Source organism: Salvelinus namaycush, chromosome 21, assembly GCF_016432855.1.
Source record: "Salvelinus namaycush isolate Seneca chromosome 21, SaNama_1.0, whole genome shotgun sequence".
Classification (NCBI taxonomy): domain Eukaryota; kingdom Metazoa; phylum Chordata; class Actinopteri; order Salmoniformes; family Salmonidae; genus Salvelinus; species Salvelinus namaycush.
In genome coordinates this window covers 53,396,052-53,418,667 of record NC_052327.1, presented here as the reverse complement: position 1 = coordinate 53,418,667, position 22,616 = coordinate 53,396,052, and the positions used below count along the sequence as shown (strand labels likewise).

At 43.6% G+C, this 22,616-nt stretch overlaps 2 protein-coding genes across 2 annotated transcripts in view; both read right to left on the bottom strand.

Moving 5' to 3' along the window:
* Positions 1-1,061: 1,061 nt before the first annotated feature.
* LOC120066500 (HMG box-containing protein 1-like) lies at positions 1,062-12,594 on the bottom strand. Its single transcript, XM_039017913.1, has 11 exons — positions 12,500-12,594; positions 10,950-11,109; positions 10,342-10,528; positions 10,014-10,137; positions 9,172-9,283; positions 6,754-6,869; positions 6,452-6,608; positions 4,975-5,119; positions 3,681-3,968; positions 3,035-3,176; positions 1,062-2,737 (listed from the first exon to the last, which is right to left on the bottom strand). The coding sequence occupies exons 2-11, from the start codon at positions 11,035-11,037 to the stop codon at positions 2,720-2,722; spliced, it is 1,377 nt and encodes a 458-aa protein (XP_038873841.1). The 5' UTR covers positions 11,038-11,109; positions 12,500-12,594; the 3' UTR covers positions 1,062-2,719.
* A 3,993-nt stretch (positions 12,595-16,587) lies between these two features.
* Positions 16,588-22,616, bottom strand: part of LOC120066498 (cAMP-dependent protein kinase type II-beta regulatory subunit-like) — a 28,248-nt gene continuing 22,219 nt past the window's right edge. The window contains exon 11 of the mRNA XM_039017912.1: positions 16,588-17,803. Coding sequence (XP_038873840.1) covers positions 17,667-17,803 — 137 coding nt within the window. The 3' untranslated portion in view covers positions 16,588-17,666. The remainder of the gene's footprint in view (positions 17,804-22,616) is intronic.

The window sequence follows — 22,616 nt, the reverse complement described above, 5'->3', positions numbered from 1 at the left end:
TTAGCCAGAGAAATTAGGGTTAAGTGCCTTGTTCAAGGGCACATCCACAGATTTTTCAACTAGTCAACTCGGGGATTCAAACCAGCGACCTTGTGGTTAATGGCCAAATCTCTTAACCGCTGGGCCACCTGCAGCCCCATTCTGTTTAGCTGCCTCATTCTAGGGTGGTCGACCCGTTTCTAAGGTAACACATCGCACTAGGGGATACCTAAAGGATACCTCCTAAAGCCTACCTCCTAAACTCTACCTCCCACAGGATACCTCCTAGGATACCTCCTAAAGCCTACCTCCTAGGATACCTCCTAAAGTCTACCTCCTAAAGCCTACCTCCTAAAGCCTACCTCCTAAAGCCTACCTCCTAGGATAACTCCTAATGCCTACCTCCTAAAGCCTACCTCCTAAAGGATACCTTCTAAAGCCTACCTCCTAAAGCCTACCTCCTAAAGCCTACCTCCTAAAGCCTACCTCCTAAAGGATACCTCCCAAAGGACACCTCCTAAAGGATACCTCCTAAAGGACACCTCCTAAAGCCTACCTCCTAAAGCCTACCTCCTAAAGCCTACCTCCTAAAGGATACCTCCTAAAGCCTACCTCCTAAAGCCTACCTCCTAAAGACAACCTCCTAAAGTCTACCTCCTAAAGCCTACCTCCTAAAGCCTACCTCCTAAAGCCTACCTCCTAAAGCCTACCTCCTAAAGGACACCTCCTAAAGCCTACCTCCTAAAGCCTACCTCCTAAAGCCTACCTCATAAAGCCTACCTCCTAAAGCCTACCTCCTAAAGGATGCCTCCTAAAGCCTACCTCCTAAAGCCTACCTCATAAAGCCTACCTCCTAAAGCCTACCTCCTAAAGGATACCTCCTAAAGGATACCTCCTAAAGCCTACCTCCTAAAGCCTACCTCCTAAAGCCTACCTCCTAAAGCCTACCTCCTAAAGCCTACCTCCTAAAGCCTACCTCCTAAAGCCTACCTCCTAAAGGATACCTCCTAAAGCCTACCTCCTAAAGCCTACCTCCTAAACCCTAAAGACACGTGCACAAACCAAAAGGTAAAAAACATCAATAAGATTGCAAGTTTAAACTTTTATTAATGATATAACAATACAATGATATTTTGTGCAACAGTTTGGTGGGGCGTGGACCTGTACATTATCAACAACAAACCTGTATAAACTCAACGCCATGGCAACCTGCAAGCAGAACATCACATGACTTGTACTAGCCTGGGTCCCAGTCTGTTTGTACTCTATTGCCAACTCACTCACTGTCATGTCACAGAGCACAAACCGACTGGCACTCAGGCTAGACCTGTATAGTTTGGCCATGGTTGTGTCAAAGTGAAAACCGATAGATGTCATCAAGATATACCTACCGTGTCATTAAATCCATATACACATAGCTTCCACTAGCATACATTTAAATGGTTGTACTGTATAAGACTACATATGTATATAAAGTGCAAAAAGAAATGAAAACACTTACAGTGAACGCTTGGCCCTGAAGTGCCGTTCGGATGAGTGTGCAAAACCTCCATGTGCCCAAATATAAGTCATCATCGGCACACGGCCAGGTGGCTTGGCAAACAAATGGCTGATTCCTACTACAGGGCCGAGCCGATCCATACTGAGACGGCCTGGTTACACATCCTCTACTGAACCATGCTAGAAAAGGACAATGTGAAAATAAAATATCCAAGCCAGAACGGTTCGGGTCAGCCCTACAGCATGAATCAGACAACAGGGTATCTGTGGTCATGTTCATTAGGACCCAGAACGCAAAAACGTTTCAAAACAAAAAATTAAAATGTCCCTCTCCGTGTTTCAGGGAAAATCAGGCCACAGATGGGCAATATGTATAACAAACTTTATATTGCCCTTCAAGCTCACAGCTAATATGATACAATGTATGAAAGGCTTTTTCAATCTGTGCAATATATGGAGCTGTAATCAATATGAACAACAAGCTGAGAAGAGGAGAAAATGCATTTTTAAATTCCCTTTCTTTCTTTTTACAAAAAAAATATACACTTTGTATCACTGCTACTTGTTCCTTCACCGAGCTTAGCACCACTGGGTCTCAAGTCGGGTTCAGTAATTCCAGTAACTCGCAAAATTCCCAGGTTTTCCAGGAATTCTGGTTGGAGTATGTTGGATTTCATGCATATTCTGGAAATCTTCCAACCAGGAATTCTGGAAATACAGGGAATCTTTTTTTAATTTTTTAAAAAGGTTACCAGAATTTTGCCGACCCCGATCTCAAGGTTTCAAGCATCGAAATATGAAATTACCTGAACAAATATATAACTGAGCCTTAGTTATAAAGGAATAATAAGGCATATCTGTATGTTATTTAAAATATAACAAAATATAAGCACTGTTAGTTACACTAGATTAGATGCTTTTTAATATATAGTTCATAGTTGTCGTTTTGTCTTAAAATGTGTGTAGTCCTGTCTATATGGTTATAAAAGCAAGTGTATTCCACATCACAGTTAAGTGTCTCATTGATTTGACAGGTAAGCAGAAAGAAAGATAGTAAATAGCCTGGTTCCAGATCTGTTTTGTGCCTTCTTATGGTCCAATGACCATAGGAGCTGGATATACAGCAACAACAAAAACTGATCTGGGACCAGGCTAGAGAGATAGTGGCTTTGCCAGATTGGTCGGTCAGTTCACCTCTGACCTCTCCACGCCAAACACATGTCTGGAGGTCATAGGTCATCTAGGGTTGCTGGGACCCCTGAGGAGAGAAGGAGAGAGAGGTTAAAGGTTAAACGGTGAAGACCTTACAGCGGTTGTCACTGTTTGTCAGTAGTTGGATTTTTTGGCACAGCTGTCTCACCAACTACTCCTAGATGAGTTTGTACATGGCATCACATTGAGCTACAGAAAAACAAGAAGTGTGTAGTATTTCAAAATACTAATCTCATCAAGTATTGTATCCAGAGAGGATTTGGGCATTAACAAATAAGGATGGATCAAAATGTACTGTATATATATCGCTATAACAGTGTCATGCATAAGAGTCCTTCCTTACTGAGTTGGTTCTCTTGCGTTTCCAACAGTCAGGGTTGAGTCTCTTCTGCTCGTCGGCCAGAGCCTTGGCCTCCACGGTGTACATCCTCCTCTCCTCGTTCTTCATCTTCTTCCACTTCTCACCCAGGATCACGCTGATGGCTCTGTATAGGAATACAAGGACATACTTCTCAGCAATGTCATTTATACCATCATTCATTCATAATTCATGCGTGTGGAACTATCAATACTGAAAACTGACAGTTTGTGTATTCTCTAAGAGACAACACACTCTTAAGGTCTAACATGTAAGAACAATCGTGAGGCAGACAAGCCTTTAGTTACCGGTGATGTAATCCTGCCTGTGACTCTCGTGGTCTACTCAAGAGACATTCCTAACATAGAACTCCTTCCATTTTCTAAACAGCGTATCAGAACAGTACAGACAGTATTACTGACAAACACACACCCTGATGCTTCCCCGATCCTAGTTCCAGTCCCATAATAGTGCCTGACGTCATATGGGAAGGTTTTATGGAGGGGGCCACAATAATAGAGTCATTTAATGGCAGGAGACATTCTAAACCTATCTAGAATTTACTCTGGGCAGAAAGTCATTTTCTGCACACAAGCACGCACAAGCACACACGTTTGGTCCTCCTACTCACCTGTTATCCTTCCCAGGGTACATCTGTGTGTACTCCATCCTGTACTTCTTAGCGAAGAGCATGAAGGCGTTCATTGGCCGTTTGCATTTGGTGGGTGTGGCCCCGCCGGGGGCCGTCCCTGAGGTATTGCTCCTGTTTGATTTGCTGGCAGAGGAGGATTGGGGGGAGACGGAGAGTTTCTCTGGGTCGGGGGAGACAGCGCCACTACTGGACTGGGAGGTCCTACGCTGTCTGGCCATGCTGCTCAGAACATACACAGCTGACGAGTCCAGAGGAGTGAAATCATAACTGGGGAGAGAGAGAAAGAGGAGAGAGGAGAGAGACACAGAGAGACAGAGAGAGAGACAGAGACAGAGAGAGAGAGAGAGAGACCCCACAGAGCCCCAGGACAGCAACACAATTAGACCCGACCAAATCACGAGAAAACAAAGAGATAATTACTTGACATATTGGAAAGAATTAACAACAAAAAAAGCAAACTAGAATGCTATTTGGCCCCAAACAGAGAGTACACAGTGGCAGAATACCTGACCACCGTGACTGACCCGAACATAAGGAAAGCTTTGACTATGTACAGACTCAGTGAGCATAGCCTTGCTATTGAGAAAGGCCGCCATAGGCAGACAGGCAGACCTGGCTCTCAATAGAAGACAGGCTATGTGCACACTGCCCACAAAAAGAGGTGGAAACTGAGCTGCACTTCCTAACCTCCTGCCAAATGTGTGACCATATTAGAGACACATATTTCCCCCAGATTACACAGATCTTGATAAACTCCCATATCTACTGGTTGAAATACCACAGGGTGCCATCACAGCAGCAAGATTTGTGACCTGTTGCCACAAACACCATTGTAAATACAACCCATATTTATGTTTATTTATTTTCCCTTTTGTACTTTAACTATTTGCACATCATTACAACACTGTATATAGACATATTATGGAACTTTTGTGAGTGTAATTTTGACTGTTCATTTTTATTGTTTATTTAACTTTTATTGTTTATTATCTACTTCACTTGCTTTGGCAATGTTAATGTATGTTTATCATGCCAATAAAGCCCTTAAATTGAATTGAGAGAGAGAGAAGAGAGAAGAGAGAAAGAGAGAGAGAGAGAGAGAGAGAGAGAGAGAGAGAGAGAGGAGAGAGAGAGAGAGGAGATGAATACATTTAAAATCATTACACCATTCATCTTATCTACAGAGTCAGACTGTAGCTTGACATTTTCTGAATATACTAAAAGCACTTGGGAACATATAGCAGATGTTCAACAGTGATATATTATTATGTACCTCCTGAAGGTGTCCAAGACATCAGAGTCATCACAGTTGATGGTGTCCCTGTGTCCCGGGGGAAGACACAGGTCCCCAACCTGAATCTCATAGCAGGGGATACCATGCTGTACCACCGTCAGGCTGGGGTAGAACGAGGACCAACCTGGGACAGGAAGAGATATGAAGATGTTAACTAGCAGGGAATACCATGCTGCACCACCGTCAGGCTGGGGTAGAATGAGGACCAACCTGGGACAGGAAGAGATATGAAGATGTTAACTAGCAGGGAATACCATGCTGCACCACCGTCAGGCTGGGGTAGAACGAGGACCGACCTGGGACAGGAAGAGATATGAAGATGTTAACTAGCAGGGAATACCATGCTGCACCACCGTCAGGCTGGGGTAGAACGAGGACCGACCTGGGACAGGAAGAGATATGAAGATGTTAACTAGCAGGGGATACCATGCTGCACCACCGTCAGGCTGGGGTAGAACGAGGACCGACCTGGGACAGGAAGAGATATGAAGATGTTAACTAGCAGGGAATACCATGCTGTACCACCGTCAGGCTGGGGTAGAATGAGGACCGACCTGGGACAGGAAGAGATATGAAGATGTTAACTAGCAGGGAATACCATACTGCACCACCGTCAGGCTGGGGTAGAACGAGGACCGACCTGGGACAGGAAGAGATATGAAGATGTTAACTAGCAGGGAATACCATGCTGCACCACCGTCAGGCTGGGGTAGAACGAGGACCGACCTGGGACAGGAAGAGATATGAAGAAGTTAACTAGCAGGGAATACCATGCTGCACCACCGTCAGGCTGGGGTAGAATGAGGACCGACCTGGGACAGGAAGAGATATGAAGATGTTAACTAGCAGGGAATACCATGCTGCACCACCGTCAGGCTGGGGTAGAACGAGGACCGACCTGGGACAGGAAGAGATATGAAGATGTTAACTAGCAGGGAATACCATGCTGCACCACCGTCAGGCTGGGGTAGAACGAGGACCGACCTGGGACAGGAAGAGATATGAAGAAGTTAACTAGCAGGGAATACTTCTTCCTAGGATCCCCTACTAGTTAACATCTTCATATCTCTTCCTGTCCCAGCCTGACAGTGGTGCAGCATGGGACAAGAAGAAGAATGAAGATGTTAACATACATAGAAATACATAGACCAAGATGTGAACCTGTCCAAGATGTGAACCTGTCCAAGATGTGAACCTGTCCAAGATGTGAACCTGTCCAAGATGTGAATCTGGGCTGTTCTATAAGGCATGTCATGCAGTTTAAAAGATTATTCTACCAATAGGCCTATCCGCTTCCATGAAAAATCCGGCAAGAACTGAACATTTCCTTAATCAATCTCTTATGACAGAACTTTTGGACTTCAGACCAATAGTGCCTGCATGCAGTTCCAGTACACCACATTCCCTTAAAAAACATTCAGTTATTTTGTTGACACTGGAAAGACATTTTGTTTACCTTTGTTTTTCACAAAGAAGGGGTGATCAAATCTGCACTCTGCCGTTAACAGGCCTTCTTCTGGCGAGCCGGGGTCAAAGGTGAGTTTGAGGACGGCCTGGCCGTAGGACACATTGTCCTCGTGGGCTACTAACTTCAGACCTTCAGAACCATAGCTCTGTAAACCAATCAACAACCAGAGAGAGAGTTGTCACAGAGGAAGCTCAGTCAATCATATCAGATCTGACGATTAGCAGGGTGTGTTCATAATGCATCAAACAGAGAGGGAAAAACAGTGAGGGAGTAGCTGGACGTTTATCTACCTTGAGGGAGGTGAACGGCGTCATTCTCTCATCATCTGACTCGTCATCGGAGTCCCCGAGGTCTTCAGCCTCCTGCCACTCCTTGTTAAGGCCCCTGTGGAACCGAAGGCGGGTGCCTGGATAGGAAGATAAGAATCAGTAAAACATTCAGTTACAACTGGCAGAGTGAGAGAGAGAGAGAGAGAGCGAGACAGAGAGAGAGACAGAGACAGAGAGAGAGAGAGAAAGAGAGACAGAGAGAGAGAGAAAGAGAGAGAGAGAGACAGAGAGAGCGAGACAGAGAGAGAGAGCGAGACAGAGAGACAGAGAGACAGAGAGAGCGAGACAGAGAGAGAGAGAGAGACAGAGACAGAGAAAGAGAGACAGAGAGAGAGAGAGAGAAAGAGAGACAGAGAGAGAGCGAGACACAGAGAGAGCGAGACACAGAGAGACAGAGAGAGCGAGACACAGAGAGACAGAGAGAGCGAGACAGAGAGAGCGAGACAGAGAGAGAGACAGAGAGACAGAGAGAGAGAAAGAGAGACAGAGAGAGAGAGAAAGAGAGAGCGAGACAGAGAGAGAGCGAGACCGAGAGAGAGAGAGACAGAGAGAGACAGAGAGACAGAGAGAGACAGAGAGAGAGCAAGACAGAGAGAGCGAGAGAGAGAGAGAGAGAGAGAGAGAGAGAGAAAGAGAGACAGAGAGAGAGAGAAAGAGAGACAGAGAGAGAGCGAGACAGAGAAAGAGCGAGACAGAGAGAAAGAAAGAGAGACACAGAGAGACAGAGAAAGAGAGCAAGACACAGAGAGATATAGAGACAGAGCGACCGAGCGAGAAAGAGACAGAGACTTTATTCTTTAGGAACGTTGTGAGTGTGATGTTTACTGTTAATTTGTATTGTTTATTTAACTTTTGTTTATTATCTACTTCACTTTCTCACTACGCTAGCCCTTTCAGTGAATCGGCTAGCAAACATGTAAACATGTGAACCTCCGAACAGCCGGGGGGGGCAGTTTTATGACTTCACAACCAGGTCATAAATTCCTTGCAAAGACTCTTGTCTCCCTGACCATGCAGTACGGAAAAGAGAGGGTCACAGTAGAACAAAGGAACACTCCCACCAAATACTCCTACCTCTCCAAATTGGAGGATTAAACATTGTTCCAAATTTAGAGAACGTGGAAACGGTCAGTGGAGAAGCCAGCTACGACCCGGTCTGTTTTGTTTCATGTTTGTGACCTCAAGGAAAGACAATAGTCACATTACACTAACTCTGTTTATACAGGTTCCTCAGTTATGAGACTTGCATCTGAATGTTGGATAAAATGTTTGACGAAGTTTAAGAATACTTTTGAAAAGATAATGTGATTTAGTCTTCTAAAATTAAAAGTGTTTTGTTTTATGGTAACGTGTGCCCAGTCAATGGCCCCAACCAATGAAGAGTATCAACCTCATTTCATTGTGGCATAGTTTTCAAAAATCTATCAGAAATATTTTACAAACCCTTTTCCACTCTAGAATAAAAGCCCCCGTGAAGAAAAGTTACCTCAGTTCAAAATACCGTGAAGACTTGTCCTCACGTTTAAAAAGGGCTAATTCTAATTTCAACTCTACAGGCCAGAAAACATGAGAGCTTGCGCCACACGTGAAATGGTATGAACTCTGAACTACTGATCACTCTTGAAGAAGTGAGTCGTAGATTACAGCCTAACAGACTGCGGCTGGAAAGGTAGCAAATCTAGTAAGAACATTGGCCGACGCAGAAAACCACAACATCTCACTCCACGACGACCCGGAAGAATCTACAAAGGACAATGGCGACCTCAACTGGGCAAACCAGAGCCTCACACCACAAGCTCAACTATTGATGCCAGCTTCATGTAAATACAATGCATTACCTTTCTCAGAACGAGCGATCGTTAGTGGCATATTTATTTATGTGAGAATAGCTTCCCATGTCCGACAGAGTTTACATTGCCAACTTGCTGTGGCAATGTAAACATGTTTCCTATGCCAATAAAGCCCCTTGAATTGAATTGAGAGCGAGAGCGGGGAGCGAGGGGGGGAGACAAAAAGACAGAAAGAAACAGCTGGACCTACAGGAAGTGAGAGATACAGACTGAGACAGAGACTTTTGATGCTCTTTATTGAGCCATCCTCACAGAGAAGAAGTACAAACAGACTGCTACTATACTGACCTGATAAGGTTAGCAACTAACACTGAAGAAACAGGTTAATTTAGACAACAGAGTAAACACAGGCTTAACAGGATCTGTGTCCGTTTTCTGTTGCCTGATCCAGTCCTGACTACACAGGCACTTGTTATCAATGTTATCTAGGTTTTTTCCACAAGTAAAAGGTAAAAGTACTCAAGGCCATAATTGTAGGAAAAGCTCATAATTTCTGTGTGTACATGAGTGTGTGCCTGTGTGTCCATACCTTTCAGGAAGCAGTGCCAGGCTGTAGAAGGCCAGGAGTGTGACCAGCCCATGTCCTCATCATCAGAGAAGGAGGCCATAGAGAAAATACCAGACTCTGACTCACTGCTGGCCTGAATGGGTAACGCTCAAACAGAGAGAAACATATTACAAAACAGTTGAATTGTACATGTTATCAACAGCCGTGTTGTTGCAATGTTATAAAGCAGTTGAATTGTACTTTTTGAGTTTAACAACCCCATGCAGAGTTAGGCTACATTTCATTTAGATTCAGTCAGTTCATGAAGTCAACTGAAAAATCCTCAATGAAGATCAAGTACATTGAGAAAAAAATGGAACTGGGAGGTCAGTTTGCTTCCTGAACTAACTAGCCTTGTGAAACCAGATTGACCGCTGTGCTGAACTGAAATGGAATTCACCACAACCCTGATGCCCATCCATAACCTCATAGTAGCCAATCACTAGGTCTACAGGAGGGAAGGGTGATAGGGTAGTAGCCAATCACTAGGTCTACAGGAGGGGAGGGTGATAGGGTAGTAGCCAATCACTAGGTCTACAGGAGGGGAGGGTGATAGGGTAGTAGCCAATCACTAGGTCTACAGGAGGGGAGGGTGATAGGGTAGTAGCCAATCACTAGGTCTACAGGAGGGGAGGGTGATAGGGTAGTAGCCAATCACTAGGTCTACAGGAGGGGAGGGTGATAGGGTAGTAGCCAATCACTAGGTCTACAGGAGGGGAGGGTGATAGGGTAGTAGCCAATCACTAGGTCTACAGGAGGGGAGGGTGATAGGGTTCACAGTAAACCCAATGACCTACAGGAAGTGAAAGGTTAAAAGGTCATACCCTGACACGTCTGCTGCGTTCCCTGAGGTGACCTCTAGAGGGGCTGGGTGCACTGCTGGCCAGGGGGGGACGGGCGTAGGAATGTAAACTACGATTGGTGGAAAAGATGTGCAGAGGAGATGACCTGAGGAGAGGAATACAGAGAAATACATATCAATCATTTCTTCATAATTTGGTTTTGTATTTTAATGTGTGTGTGTGTGTGTGTGTGTGTGTGTGTGTGTGTGTGTGTGTGTGTGTGTGTGTGTGTGTGTGTGTGTGTGTGTGTGTGTGGTGTGCCATGAGCACGTCCATGTGTGTGTGACGTCAACACCGATACACAACAGACCTCTCGATGGGAGCAGCTTCCTGCAGCAGGGGGCTCTGAGGGCTGGTAGCGATGATAGCCAGCTCAGTCAGCCAGTTGGTATGAGGGGAACCAGCTATACACTCCTGACGGGACACACCAGCCCCCACATGGAACAGGACTGGAGAGGACGGGCTCTCGTCCAACTCCTGCAGCTCTGGCAGGTCATCTGGTGGGTAGGGAGAGACAACTGTTGATCAGTTCTACAGTACAGAGAACAACAATACATGTATTTCATATCTCTGTGACAGTGTACATTTTTCAATGGTAACTAACACTTTATTATGTAATAAGCTGGTAGTCTATATATATATATATATATATATATATATGTGGCACAGCGGTCTACATCTCAGTGCCTGAGGTGTCACTACAGACACCTTGGTTTGATTCCAGGCTGTATCACCAACGGCCGTGATTGGGAGTCCCATAGGGCGGCGCACAATTGACCCAGTGTCATCCTGGTTTGGCCGGGGGTAGGCCATCATTGTAAATAAGAATTTGTTCTTAACTGTTACATTTGAGAAAAAAATATGTATATATATTTTTTTCCCATATTACATGGCTACTATATAAGAACATATATTTACCATACTCCATGGGAGTGGGGGGACAGTCACGTGAGGAGGGCAGAGCCTTCAGATGATCAAATGAGTCCTCCATTCTATTAGCATCCATCTGTGGTTCCTCTACTCGTTCAGTCTAAACTCACCACAACATATTACACCATGTCTAGCTGGACTGTAAACACTGGAGACACAATGATAAATTACAATATCAGAATCTGACCAAAACAAGCATGCATGTAAAATATACAAAATGGAGAAAACATATGCTTATATTACTTGTCTTTTTAATTAGGAGCCTATTTAAAACGCTAGACTTATATAGTGTATATTTGCATTGAATATTTATAGGAGATGAATCAAAGAAAATGCATTGGTTAAATGTTTATATATTTCTACTGCAACATTATGGTCATACATTTTTTTAAATCTAATTTGCAGGTAAGATAATTTCATTAGGGATGATTTCAATAATAAAGTCTATTGTCTGTGTGGACTACATAAAGAACTGTCATGTGACCCATATGCATGCAGCAATGGCATGCAGTCTTGGCACGTTTATAAACTTTGGTAACTTCGCGCATGCGCAACAGAGCTCATTCATTCATAACTGCGTAACAATTGTCAATAACACTGTTACGTTCGTACAAACATTACACAACATATCATTCGAAGAAAAAAAACAGTCGCAATTAATAGTTTAAATAGATTTGTGATGGAATTGAAACGTTAACGATTACGTCATTTGAATTATGTACTAACTGCTAGCGTTACATTTGTATCACATAGAAGGTGTGGAAGACAATAACAAAGACGCTTTCTGCTACATCGTCACCTTAGCTAGAAATGGCTAAATGGTACGTAGCCAATTTGTAACGTTATTGTTTAGACCTAAATTGTATCCTATTTGTAACGTTGAGACTAGATCTAGCATGCGAATGAATGGCCCGATCACAAATATTGCGCAATATATTTATTGACATTTTGATTCCTGGAAAACGAGCTAGATGACACTTTGAAATGTGAAAACAGATCGTTGTCCAATGACTTTCATTCTAAACGGTGTCTCTCTTGCTGTTTTGAGCATTGTCAAGAGGGGCTTTGCCTGCCTGACAGCTAACGTTAGCTAGAAAGGAACAAACTCACTTGTAAACAAAAGAATGTCAACAAGTTCAGACACGACAACGCTCGCGCCCCAGTGTTCGAAATTGTCAAATGAATGAAGCGAAAACGATACAAGATGTAAGTTGGAAGGTTTTTTTGGACCAAAACCTTTTTTTTTCTCCTCCACATTAGTCTCTCTACTTTGGAAGTGGGCTCTTTTTGTTTGTTTGTTTTTGTCACTATCTTGACGAATAGCTAACAAGCTGCTAGCCTAGCATGCTAATGTTACAACCAAAACAACAAACGTCACAATGAAAAAAATGTGTGTAGAATAAGTTGTCATTCGACATCGAACGGTTGAATGAAAACCGTTAAATTACACAAAACGACACGCACCGAATAAATTACATTACACTGCTTATTTTTCTAGATGAGTTAGTCTTTTGTTTCTAAGAAATCTATTAACTCACCAAACATGTCGCCATCAAGTAACTCTCTGGCAATTACTGAAGGGGTGGGAACGAATACTTCCAAACACGGTCATCTATTGGAAGATAATAACGTCAGTAAAGCGAATCTCTAATCGTGATTGGTGAGTTCTTGAGGGTACTGTAAATGGGCATGGTTTGGTTTGTTGATCAAACGCCCATTGGCTGAATGTGCACGTCCGTTATTTCACAGGAACAGCTCATTGGTCATAACAAGTAGAAGACGAGATATTCCTTTGTTATTGAAACTCACATGAATACCTTATATTATACTTGTCGAATAACAATGTAATGTCAACGTTGTCTGAGTTCATTTGACAAAGCCTTGTCCATGTTATAGTGGAGAGATCCAAATAATAAATATTGACATTATTACATGGTCAGGTACAGCTAATTACAGTTACATAATGTGACATACTGTACAACTGTGACTGAGGTTGTGGTACAATTGTGTAATTACAATCTAGAACATTTTTACATTATGTAACAATTCATCACAATCAACCGCAGTACACACTGTACCTACCTAGGCTCACCATCGCAGGTGCAACACTCTGATGCAACATATAGATGCATAATAATAGAGATTATCATTATCAATATTTTCACCTTGAGTGAAGTTAGTGTCTAAAGAAAATAAACATAGCAGCTTCTTAATACAAAACTGTTCTTTATTGTAATGAAAAGTGAGATATAACCAACAACAGCCAATAATACTGGATTTCCTCCTCAGATATATCCACAGTTCCAGTCTGTTGTGAACCTTATTCACAAAACCGCACTGCCAAAAAAAACTAATTGTATAATACCTCCTGTATAAGCCATTTTGTTCACAGACTAAGGGAACCAAAAACACAATGGAAAGTAAACAATGGAAAATTCAACCACTGGAGGGGCTATTGAGAAAGAGACAGAGGGGGGAGAGGTTGGTATTGAGAGAGAGAGAGAGGTTGGTATTGAGAGAGAGAGAGAGAGAGGGGGGGGGGGAGGTTGGTATTGAGAGAGAGAGAGAGAGGGGGGGGGGGAGAGGTTGGTATTGAGAGAGAGAGGGGGGGAGAGGTTGGTATTGAGAGAGAGAGAGAGGTTGCTATTGAGAGAGAGAGAGAGAGAGAGAGGGGGGGGGGGGAGGTTGGTATTGAGAGAGAGAAAGAGAGAGGGGAGAGGTTGGTATTGAGAGAGAGAGAGAGAGATGGGGGAGAGGTTGGTATTGAGAGAGAGAGAGGGGGGAGAGGTTGGTATTGAGAGAGAGAGGGGGGGGGAGAGGTTGGTATTGAGAGAGAGAGAGAGGGGGAGAGGTTGGTATTGAGAGAGAGGGGGGAGAGGTTGGTATTGAGAGAGAGAGAGAGAGAGGGGGGAGAGGTTGTTATTGAGAGAGAGAGAGAGAGAGAGAGAGAGAGAGAGAGAGAGAGAGAGGGGGGAGAGGTTGGTATTGAGAGAGAGGGGGGAGAGGTTGGTATTGAGAGAGAGAGAGAGAGAGAGAGGGGGGGAGAGGTTGGTATTGAGCGAGAGAGAAAGAGAGAGAGGTTGCTATTGAGAGAGAGAAGTTGCTATTGAGAGAGAAAAAGAGAGGTTGGTATTGAGAGAGAGATAGAAGGGTTGCTATTGAGAGAGAGAGGGAGAGAAGTTGCTATTGAGAGAGAGATAGAACGGTTGCTATTGAGAGAGAGAGGGAGCGAAGTTGCTATTGAGAGAGAGATAGAAGGGTTGCTATTGAGAGAGCAGGGGTCCATTGTGAACTACTTCTTAAAGGTACAGGTTGTTTGTAATTTATCATGTAGAGGTAGACAGCAATACATATAATAATGCCTGTGTCCTGAATGGCACCCGATTCCCTATATAGTGCACTACCTTTGATCAGGGCCCATAGTAGGAAATAGGATGACATTTGGGACACACATTATCAATATCCTTTGACGTCATTGCTAAAACTTCATATTATTATGTTTCACTGGCACATGAGAACAGTTGAATTTAATACTTAAAAATTTACATTTAAGATGAGAAACACATGGAAATAGACTACATGGCAAAAAGTATGTGGACACCTGCTTGTCGAACATCTCATTCCAAAATCATGGGCATTAATATGGACTTGGTACCCCCTTTGGTGCTATAACAGCCTCCACTCTTCTGGGAAGGCTTTCCACTAGATGTTGGAACATTGCTATGGGGACTATGCTGTGGGGACTAGCTTCCATTCAGCCACAAGAGCATTAATGAGGTCGGGCACTGATATTGGGCGATTAGGCCTGGCTCGCAGTTGGCGTTCCAATTAATCCCAAAGGTGTTCGATGGAGTTGAGGTCAGTGCTCTGTGCAGACCAGCCAAGTTCTTCCACACCGATCTTGACAAACCATTTCTGTGCGGACCTCGCTTTGTGCACGGGGGTATTGTCATGCTGAAACAGGAAAGGGCCTTCCCCAAACTGTTGCCACAAAGTTGGAAGTACAGAATCGTCTAGAATGTTATTGTATGCTGTAACGTTAAGATTTCCCTTCACTGGAACTAAGGGGTCTAGCCCTAACCATGAAAAACAGCCCCAGACCATTATTCCTCCTCCACCAAACTTTAACGGTGGCACTATGCATTGGGGCAGGTAGCGTTCTCCTGGCATCCGCCAAACCCAGATTAGTCTGTCAGATTGCCAGATGGTGAAGCGTGATTCATCACTCCAGAGAACGAGTTTCCACTGCTCCAGAATCCAATGGCGGTGAGCTTTACACCACTCCAGCATTGCGCATTGTGACGAATAGTTATTGTGGTTCCGTTGCTTCCAGAGGCAATTTGGAACATGGTAGTGAGTGTTGCAACCGAGGACAGACGATTTTTACATGCTACGAGCTTCAGCACTCGGCGGTCCCGTTCTGTGAGTTTGTATGACCTACCACTTCGCGGCTGAGCCCTTGTTGCTCCTAGACGTTTCCACTTCACAATAACAGCACTTATAGTTGACCAGGGCAGCTCTAGCAGGGCAGAAATATGACAAAATGACTTGTTGGATAGGGGGCATCCTATGACGGTGCCACGTTGAAAGTCACTGAGGTCTTCAGTACGGGTCATTCTACTGCCAATGTTCGTCTATGGAGATTGCATGGCTGTGTCCTTGATGTTATACACCTGTCAGCAACGGGTGTGGCTGAAATAGCCGAATCCACTAATCTGAAGGGTTGTCCACATACTTTTGTGCAAACTATGTAGTGTAAACTAGCTCAAGAAGACAATAATGTGGTCAAATACAATTATTACAGTGGTTAGTGTCTAATGCTGCAGTACTGAGGAATCAAGAACGTGAAGAAAGACAATAAAGTGGTCAAATACCATTATTATAGTGGTTAATGTCTAATGCTATAGTACTGAGGAATCAAGAGCTTGAAGGTGTAATACTTGGTCAGCCAACTGTATTCAAAACTATCAGCCATCTTTTTTAATAACTTCTTAAAACCTCTACAGGATGGGTGGGTCCCCCGCGGGACGGTTGAGCTAACGTAGGCTAATGCGATTAGCATGAGGTTGTAAGTAACAAGAACATTTCCCAGGACATAGACATATCTGATATATGCAGAAAGCTTAAATGCTTGTTAATCTAACTGCACTGTCCAATGTACAGTAGCTATTACAGTGAAAGAATACTATGCTATTGTTTGATGAGAGTGCACAGTTATGAACTTGAAAAGTTATAAACCAATTAGGCACATTTGGGCAGTCTTGATACAACATTTTGAACAGAAATGCAATGGTTCATTGGATCAGTCTAAAACGTTGCACATACACTGCTGCCATCTAGTGGCCAAAATCTAAATTGCACCTGGGTTGGAATAATACATTATGGCCTTTCTCTTGCATTTCGAAGATAATGGTACCAAAAAAAATACCAAAAAAAGCAAGGTTTTTTCTTTGTATTATCTTTTACCACATTTACCACATTTCCAAATGGTATCAAGAATATGCATATCCTTGCTTCAGGTCCTGAGCTACAGGCAGTTATATTTGGGTGTCATTTTATGGTGATTTTTTTTTGTTTTTTTACGGTCAAATCCACACAGCAGAGAATGTATTACAGTACACAAAAGACATGTTCAGGGACTTTAAATCACATGTTTTAGAAGACAAAAAAAATACATCTGATATAGAAAATAAAAAGTCACAAACTATAATAAAGTCTGTTGTAAAATAAAAGTAAAATGTTTGAAGATATCTACTCATTCCAGGTTCTCTTTATTTTTTACTATTTTCTATGTAGAAAATGTTTATGTAGAAAATAGTCAAAAAGAAAGAAAAACCCTGGAATGAGTCGGTGTGTTCAACCTTTTGACTGGTCCTGTATGTCAGTAATAAGATTCTTAACTCTGTAAACACCACGTCGGCCATACCAGAGTGCAACGATAGAAAATCACATTGTTCAATTCATCCCTTGAATTTTATGGCACTATTTGTTGGTACAACTGTTTAACATTGTTGTTGAAGCCAGAAAGGACATAGTTCCCCTGGGTATCCCCTAGCCTACAATGTACAGTATGAACCAACATCTGTACTGAAAATTATGTCAACATGAAAATATCAAATTATGAACACTTTAATGTGCAAGGTATGGATGATCGTGATTTGTTTGCACACTCATAATCTAGTAAGGATGTAATGACCTTTGGCACAAGATTTTTGAAGAAACATGACATTATCAGAGAATCTGAAAAGGCCAATATGTATTTTACATAACATAATAGTGATCAATAATATACAAACAAGTGACTTAAAATGTCTTTGATAAATATAATAAAATGTACATTTGTAAAAAAAAAAAAAAAAGATTTTAAAAAAAGATTTAAAAAAAAATCCAAAAAGGAAAGTTGTGAGGACAGAACTTATGAACATTTACGTTTTGGAATAACACAGATATTTTTGCTTCAATAAAAATATTACTCCCATGTAAACGATCCTTCAAAAACCATTGTATGTTATCTGGAATCGATCCTGTATGTTTCTTACTACCTATCTAACGTACTGTGCTTCCTGTTTCTGAAAGAAAACAATACTTTACAAAAGGTAGATATGGAAAAGTTACACATGAAGTGACAATACTTTTTCCACTTCCCACCAACCAATTTATCACATCGTCATCGTGCATCTCACTGTCTTTTTACCCTTCTGCTTTTCATGGGTTAATCTCCTCAATGTCAGTGGTGCTACATTCAAACAGAGTAACCAGCTGCTCTTCGTAATTTGCAATGTTTCTCTTCATGATGTCCATGCAGGGGCCCAGCAACCTCTCAAACGCCTGCACGTCCATAACTGGTAAACACAAGAGAGGTGTCAAGACACAGGATGGGAAGCCATAACTGGTAAACACAAGAGAGGTGTCAAGACACAGGATGGGAAGCCATAACTGGTAAACACAAGAGAGGTGTCAAGACACAGGATGGGAAGCCATAACTGGTAAACACAAGAGGAGAGGTGTCAATACACAGGATGGGAAGCCATAACTGGTAAACACAAGAGGAGAGGTGTCAAGACACAGGGTGGGAAGCCATAACTGGTAAACACAAGAGAGGTGTCAAGACACAGGATGGGAAGCCATAACTGGTAAACACAAGAGAGGTGTCAAGACACAGGATGGGAAGCCATAATGGTAAACACAAGAGAGGTGTCAAGACACAGGATGGGAAGCCATAACTGGTAAACACAAGAGAGGTGTCAAGACACAGGATGGGAAGCCATAACTGGTAAACACAAGAGGAGAGGTGTCAAGACACAGGGTGGGAAGCCATAACTGGTAAACACAAGAGAGGTGTCAAGACACAGGATGGGAAGCCATAACTGGTAAACACAAGAGAGGTGTCAAGACACAGTACCAGTTATGGCTTTCCCCATCCTGTGTCTTGACACCTCTCTTGTGTTTCCAGTTATGGCTTCCCATCCTGTGTTTGACACTCTCCTCTTGTGTTTACCAGTTATGGCTTCCCATCCTGTGTCTTGACACCTCTCTTGTGTTTACCATTATGGCTTCCCATCCTGTGTCTTAGACACCTCTCTTGTGTTTACCATTTATGGCTTCCCATCTGTGTCTTAACACCTCTCTTGTTGTTTAACAGTTATGGCTTCCCATCCTGTGTCTTGACACCTCTCTTGTGTTTACCAGTTTATGGCTTCCCATCCTGTGTCTTGACACCTCTCTTGTGTTTACCATTTATGGCTTCCCATCCTGTGTCTTGACACCTCTCTGTGTTTACCAGTATGGCTTCCCATCCTGTGTCTTGACACCTCTCTTGTTTACCAGTTATGGCTTCCCATCCTGTGTCTTGACACCTCTCTTGTGTTTACCAGTTATGGCTTCCATCCTGTGTCTTGACACCTCTCTTGTGTTACCAGTTATGGCTTCCCATCTGTGTTTGACACCTCTCTTGTGTTTACCAGTTATGGCTTCCCACCTGTGTCTTGACACCTCTCCTGTGTTTATACCAGTTATGGCTTCCCATCCTGTGTTTGACACCTCTCTTGTGTTTACCAGTTTGGCTTCCCATCCTGTGTCTTGACACCTCTCCTCTTGTGTTTACCAGTTATGGCTTCCCATCCTGTGTCTTGACACCTCTCTTTTTGTGTTACCAGTTATGGCTTCCCATCCTGTGTTTGACACCTCTCTCTTGTGTTTACCAGTTATGGCTTCCCATCCTGTGTCTTGACACCTCTCTCTTGTGTTTACCAGTTATGGCTTCCCATCCTGTGTCTTGACACCTCTCCTCTGTGTTTCCATTATGGCTTCCCATCCTTGTGTTGACACCTCTCTTTGTGTTTACCAGTTATGGCTTCCCATCCTGTGTCTTGACACCTCTCTTGTGTTTACCAGTTATGGCTTCCCATCCTGTGTCTTGACACCTCTCTTGTGTTTACCAGTTATGGCTTCCCATCCTGTGTCTTGACACCTCTCTTGTGTTTACCAGTTATGGCTTCCCATCCTGTGTCTTGACACCTCTCTCTGTGTTTACCAGTTTGGCTTCCCATCCTGTTCTTGACACCTCTCTTGTGTTTACCAGTTTGGCTTCCCATCCTGTGTCTTGACACCTCTCTTGTGTTTACCAGTTATGGCTTCCCATCCCTGTGTCTTGACACCTCTCTTGTGTTTACCAGTTATGGCTTCCCATCCTGTGTCTTGACACCTCTCTTGTGTTTACCAGTTAGGCTTCCAATCCTGTGTCTTGACACCTCTCTTGTGTTTACCAGTTATGGCTTCCCATCCTGTGTCTTGACACCTCTCTTGTGTTTACCAGTTATGGCTTCCCACCCTTGTCTTGACACCTCTCCTTTGTGTTTACCAGTTATGGCTTCCCATCCTGTGTTTGACACCTCTCCTTGTGTTTACCAGTTATGGCTTCCATCCTGTGTCTTGACACCTCTCTTGTGTTTCCAGTTATGGCTTCCCATCCTGTGTCTTGACACCTCTCTTGTGTTTACCAGTTATGGCTTCCCATCCTGTGTCTTGACACCTCTCTTGTGTTTACCAGTTATGGCTTCCCATCCTGTGTCTTGACACCTCTCTTGTGTTTACCAGTTATGGCTTCCCATCCTGTGCTTGACACCTCTCTTGTGTTTACCAGTTATGGCTTCCCTCCTGTGTCTTGACACCTCTCCTTTGTGTTTACCAGTTATGGCTTCCCATCCTGTGTCTTGACACCTCTCTTTGTGTTTCCAGTTATGCTTCTCCCATCCTGTGTCTTGACACCTCTCTTTGTGTTTACCAGTTATGGCTTCCCATCCTGTGTCTTGACACCTCCTCTTGTGTTTACCCAGTTATGGCTTCCCATCCTGTGTCTTGACACCTCTCTGTGTTTACCAGTTATGCTTCCCATCCTGTGTCTGACACCTCTCTTGTGTTTACCAGTTATGGCTTCCCATCCTGTGTCTTGACACCTCTCTTGTGTTTACCAGTTATGGCTTCCCATCCTGTGTCTTGACCCCTCTCTTGTGTTACCAGTTATGGCTTCCCATCCTGTGTTTGACACCTCTCTCTCTTGTGTTTACCAGTTATGGCTTCCACTCCTGTGTCTGACACCCTCTCTTGTGTTTACCAGTTTATGGCTTCCCATCCTGTGTCTTGACACCTCTCTTTGTTTACCAGTTATGCTTCCCATCCTGTGTCTTGACACCTCTCTTGTGTTTACCAGTTATGCTTCCCATCCTGTGTCTTGACACCTTCTTGTGTTTACCAGTTATGGCTTCCCATCCTGTGTCTTGACACCTCTCTTGTGTTACCAGTTATGGCTTCCCATCCTGTGTCTTGACACCTCTCTTGTGTGTTTACCAGTTATGGCTTCCCATCCTGTGTTTGACACCTCTCTCTGTGTTACCAGTTATGGCTTCCCATCCTGTGTCTTGACACCTCTCTCTTGTGTTTACCAGTTATGGCTTCCCATCCTGTGTTTGACACCTCTCTTTGTGTTTACCAGTTATGGCTTCCCATCCTGTGTCTTGACACCTCTCCTCTTGTGTTTACCAGTTTGGCTTCCCATCCTGTGTCTTGACACCCCTCTTGTGTTTACCAGTTATGGCTTCCCATCCTGTGTCTTGACACCTCTCTTGTGTTTACCAGTTATGGCTTCCCATCCTGTGTCTTGACACCTCTCTTGTGTTTACCAGTTTATGGCTTCCCATCCTGTGTCTTGACACCTCTCTTGTGTTTACCAGTTATGGCTTCCCATCCTGTGTCTTGACACCTCTCTTGTGTTTACCAGTTATGGCTTCCCATCCTGTGTCTTGACACCTCTCTTGTGTTTACCAGTTATGGCTTCCCACCTGTGTCTTGACACCTCTCCTCTTGTGTTTACCAGTTATGGCTTCCCATCTGTTCTTGATGACACCTCTCTTGTGTTTACCAGTTATGGCTTCCCATCCTGTGTATTGACACCTCTCTGTGTGTTTACCAGTTATGGCTTCCCATCCTGTGTTTGACACCTCTCCTCTTGTGTTTACCAGTTATGGCTTCCCATCCTGTGTCTTGACACCTCTCTTGTGTTTACCAGTTATGGCTTCCCATCCTGTGTCTTGACACCTCTCTTGTGTTTACCAGTTATGTTCCCATCCTGTGTCTTGACACCTCTCTTGTGTTTACCAGTTATGGCTTCCCATCCTGTGTCTTGACACCTCTCTTGTGTTTACCAGTTATGGCTTCCCATCCTGTGTCTTGACACTCTCTTGTGTTTACCAGTTATGCTTCCCATCCTGTGTCTTGATGACACCTCTCTTGTGTTTACCATTATGGCTTCCCATCCTGTGTCTATCTGTCACCACTCTGGCTTCTCTTGTGTTTACCAGTTATGGCTTCCCATCCTGTGTCTTGACACCTCTCTTGTGTTTACCAGTTATGGCTTCCCATCCTGTGTCTTGACACCTCTCTTGTGTTTACCAGTTATGGCTTCCCATCCTGTGTCTTGACACCTCTCTTGTGTTTACCAGTTATGGCTTCCCATCTGTGTATTGACACCTCTCTCTTGTGTTTACCAGTTAGGGCTTCCCATCCTGTGTCTTGACACCTCTCTGTGTTTACCAGTTATGGCTTCCCATCCTGTGTATTGACACCTCTCTTTGTGTTTACCAATTAGGCTTCCCATCCTGTGTCTTGACACCTCTCCTCTTGTGTTTACCAGTTATGGCTTCCCATCCTGTCTTGACACCTCTCTTTCTTGTGTTTACCAGTTATTGGCTTCCCATCCTGTGTTTGACACCTCTCCTCTTGTGTTTACCAGTTATGAGAGGCTTTCCGCAATGCCCTGTGTCTGAGATGAACAGAGACGAGACGAGAGAGAGAGAGAAGAAGGAAGAGAGAGAGGAAGCGCAAGAAGAACCGAGAGAGATGGAGATGACTATAAGCTACAAGTCATCGAGCATCCGACAGATACGAAAAAGTATCACGATGACGAGGTCGAGAACGAAAGAGAGATCAAAGATGCGACTCTCGACGGAAGACGAGACGAAGACGATACTCTAGCTCATGATCTTGTGTGATATTAGCAAGCACACCAAGGGATACAAGGAACACGCCAATATGTAATTGGAGAGACCGAGTGTTATGCTAGAGAGAAGAGTGCGTATCCGTGCACCAGCTAATAGCCTA

Excerpts from the sequence above, each read along its gene's own strand:
- LOC120066500 (XM_039017913.1), bottom strand. The coding sequence starts at position 11,037 with ATGGATGCTAATAGAATGGAGGACTCATTTGATCATCTGAAGGCTCTG. Across the intron at positions 9,284-10,013 it reads AACGCAGCAGACGTGTCAGG|GCCAGCAGTGAGTCAGAGTC; the intron begins GTATGACCTTTT and ends TTACCCATTCAG. Across the intron at positions 6,609-6,753 it reads CGCCGTTCACCTCCCTCAAG|AGCTATGGTTCTGAAGGTCT; the intron begins GTAGATAAACGT and ends ATTGGTTTACAG.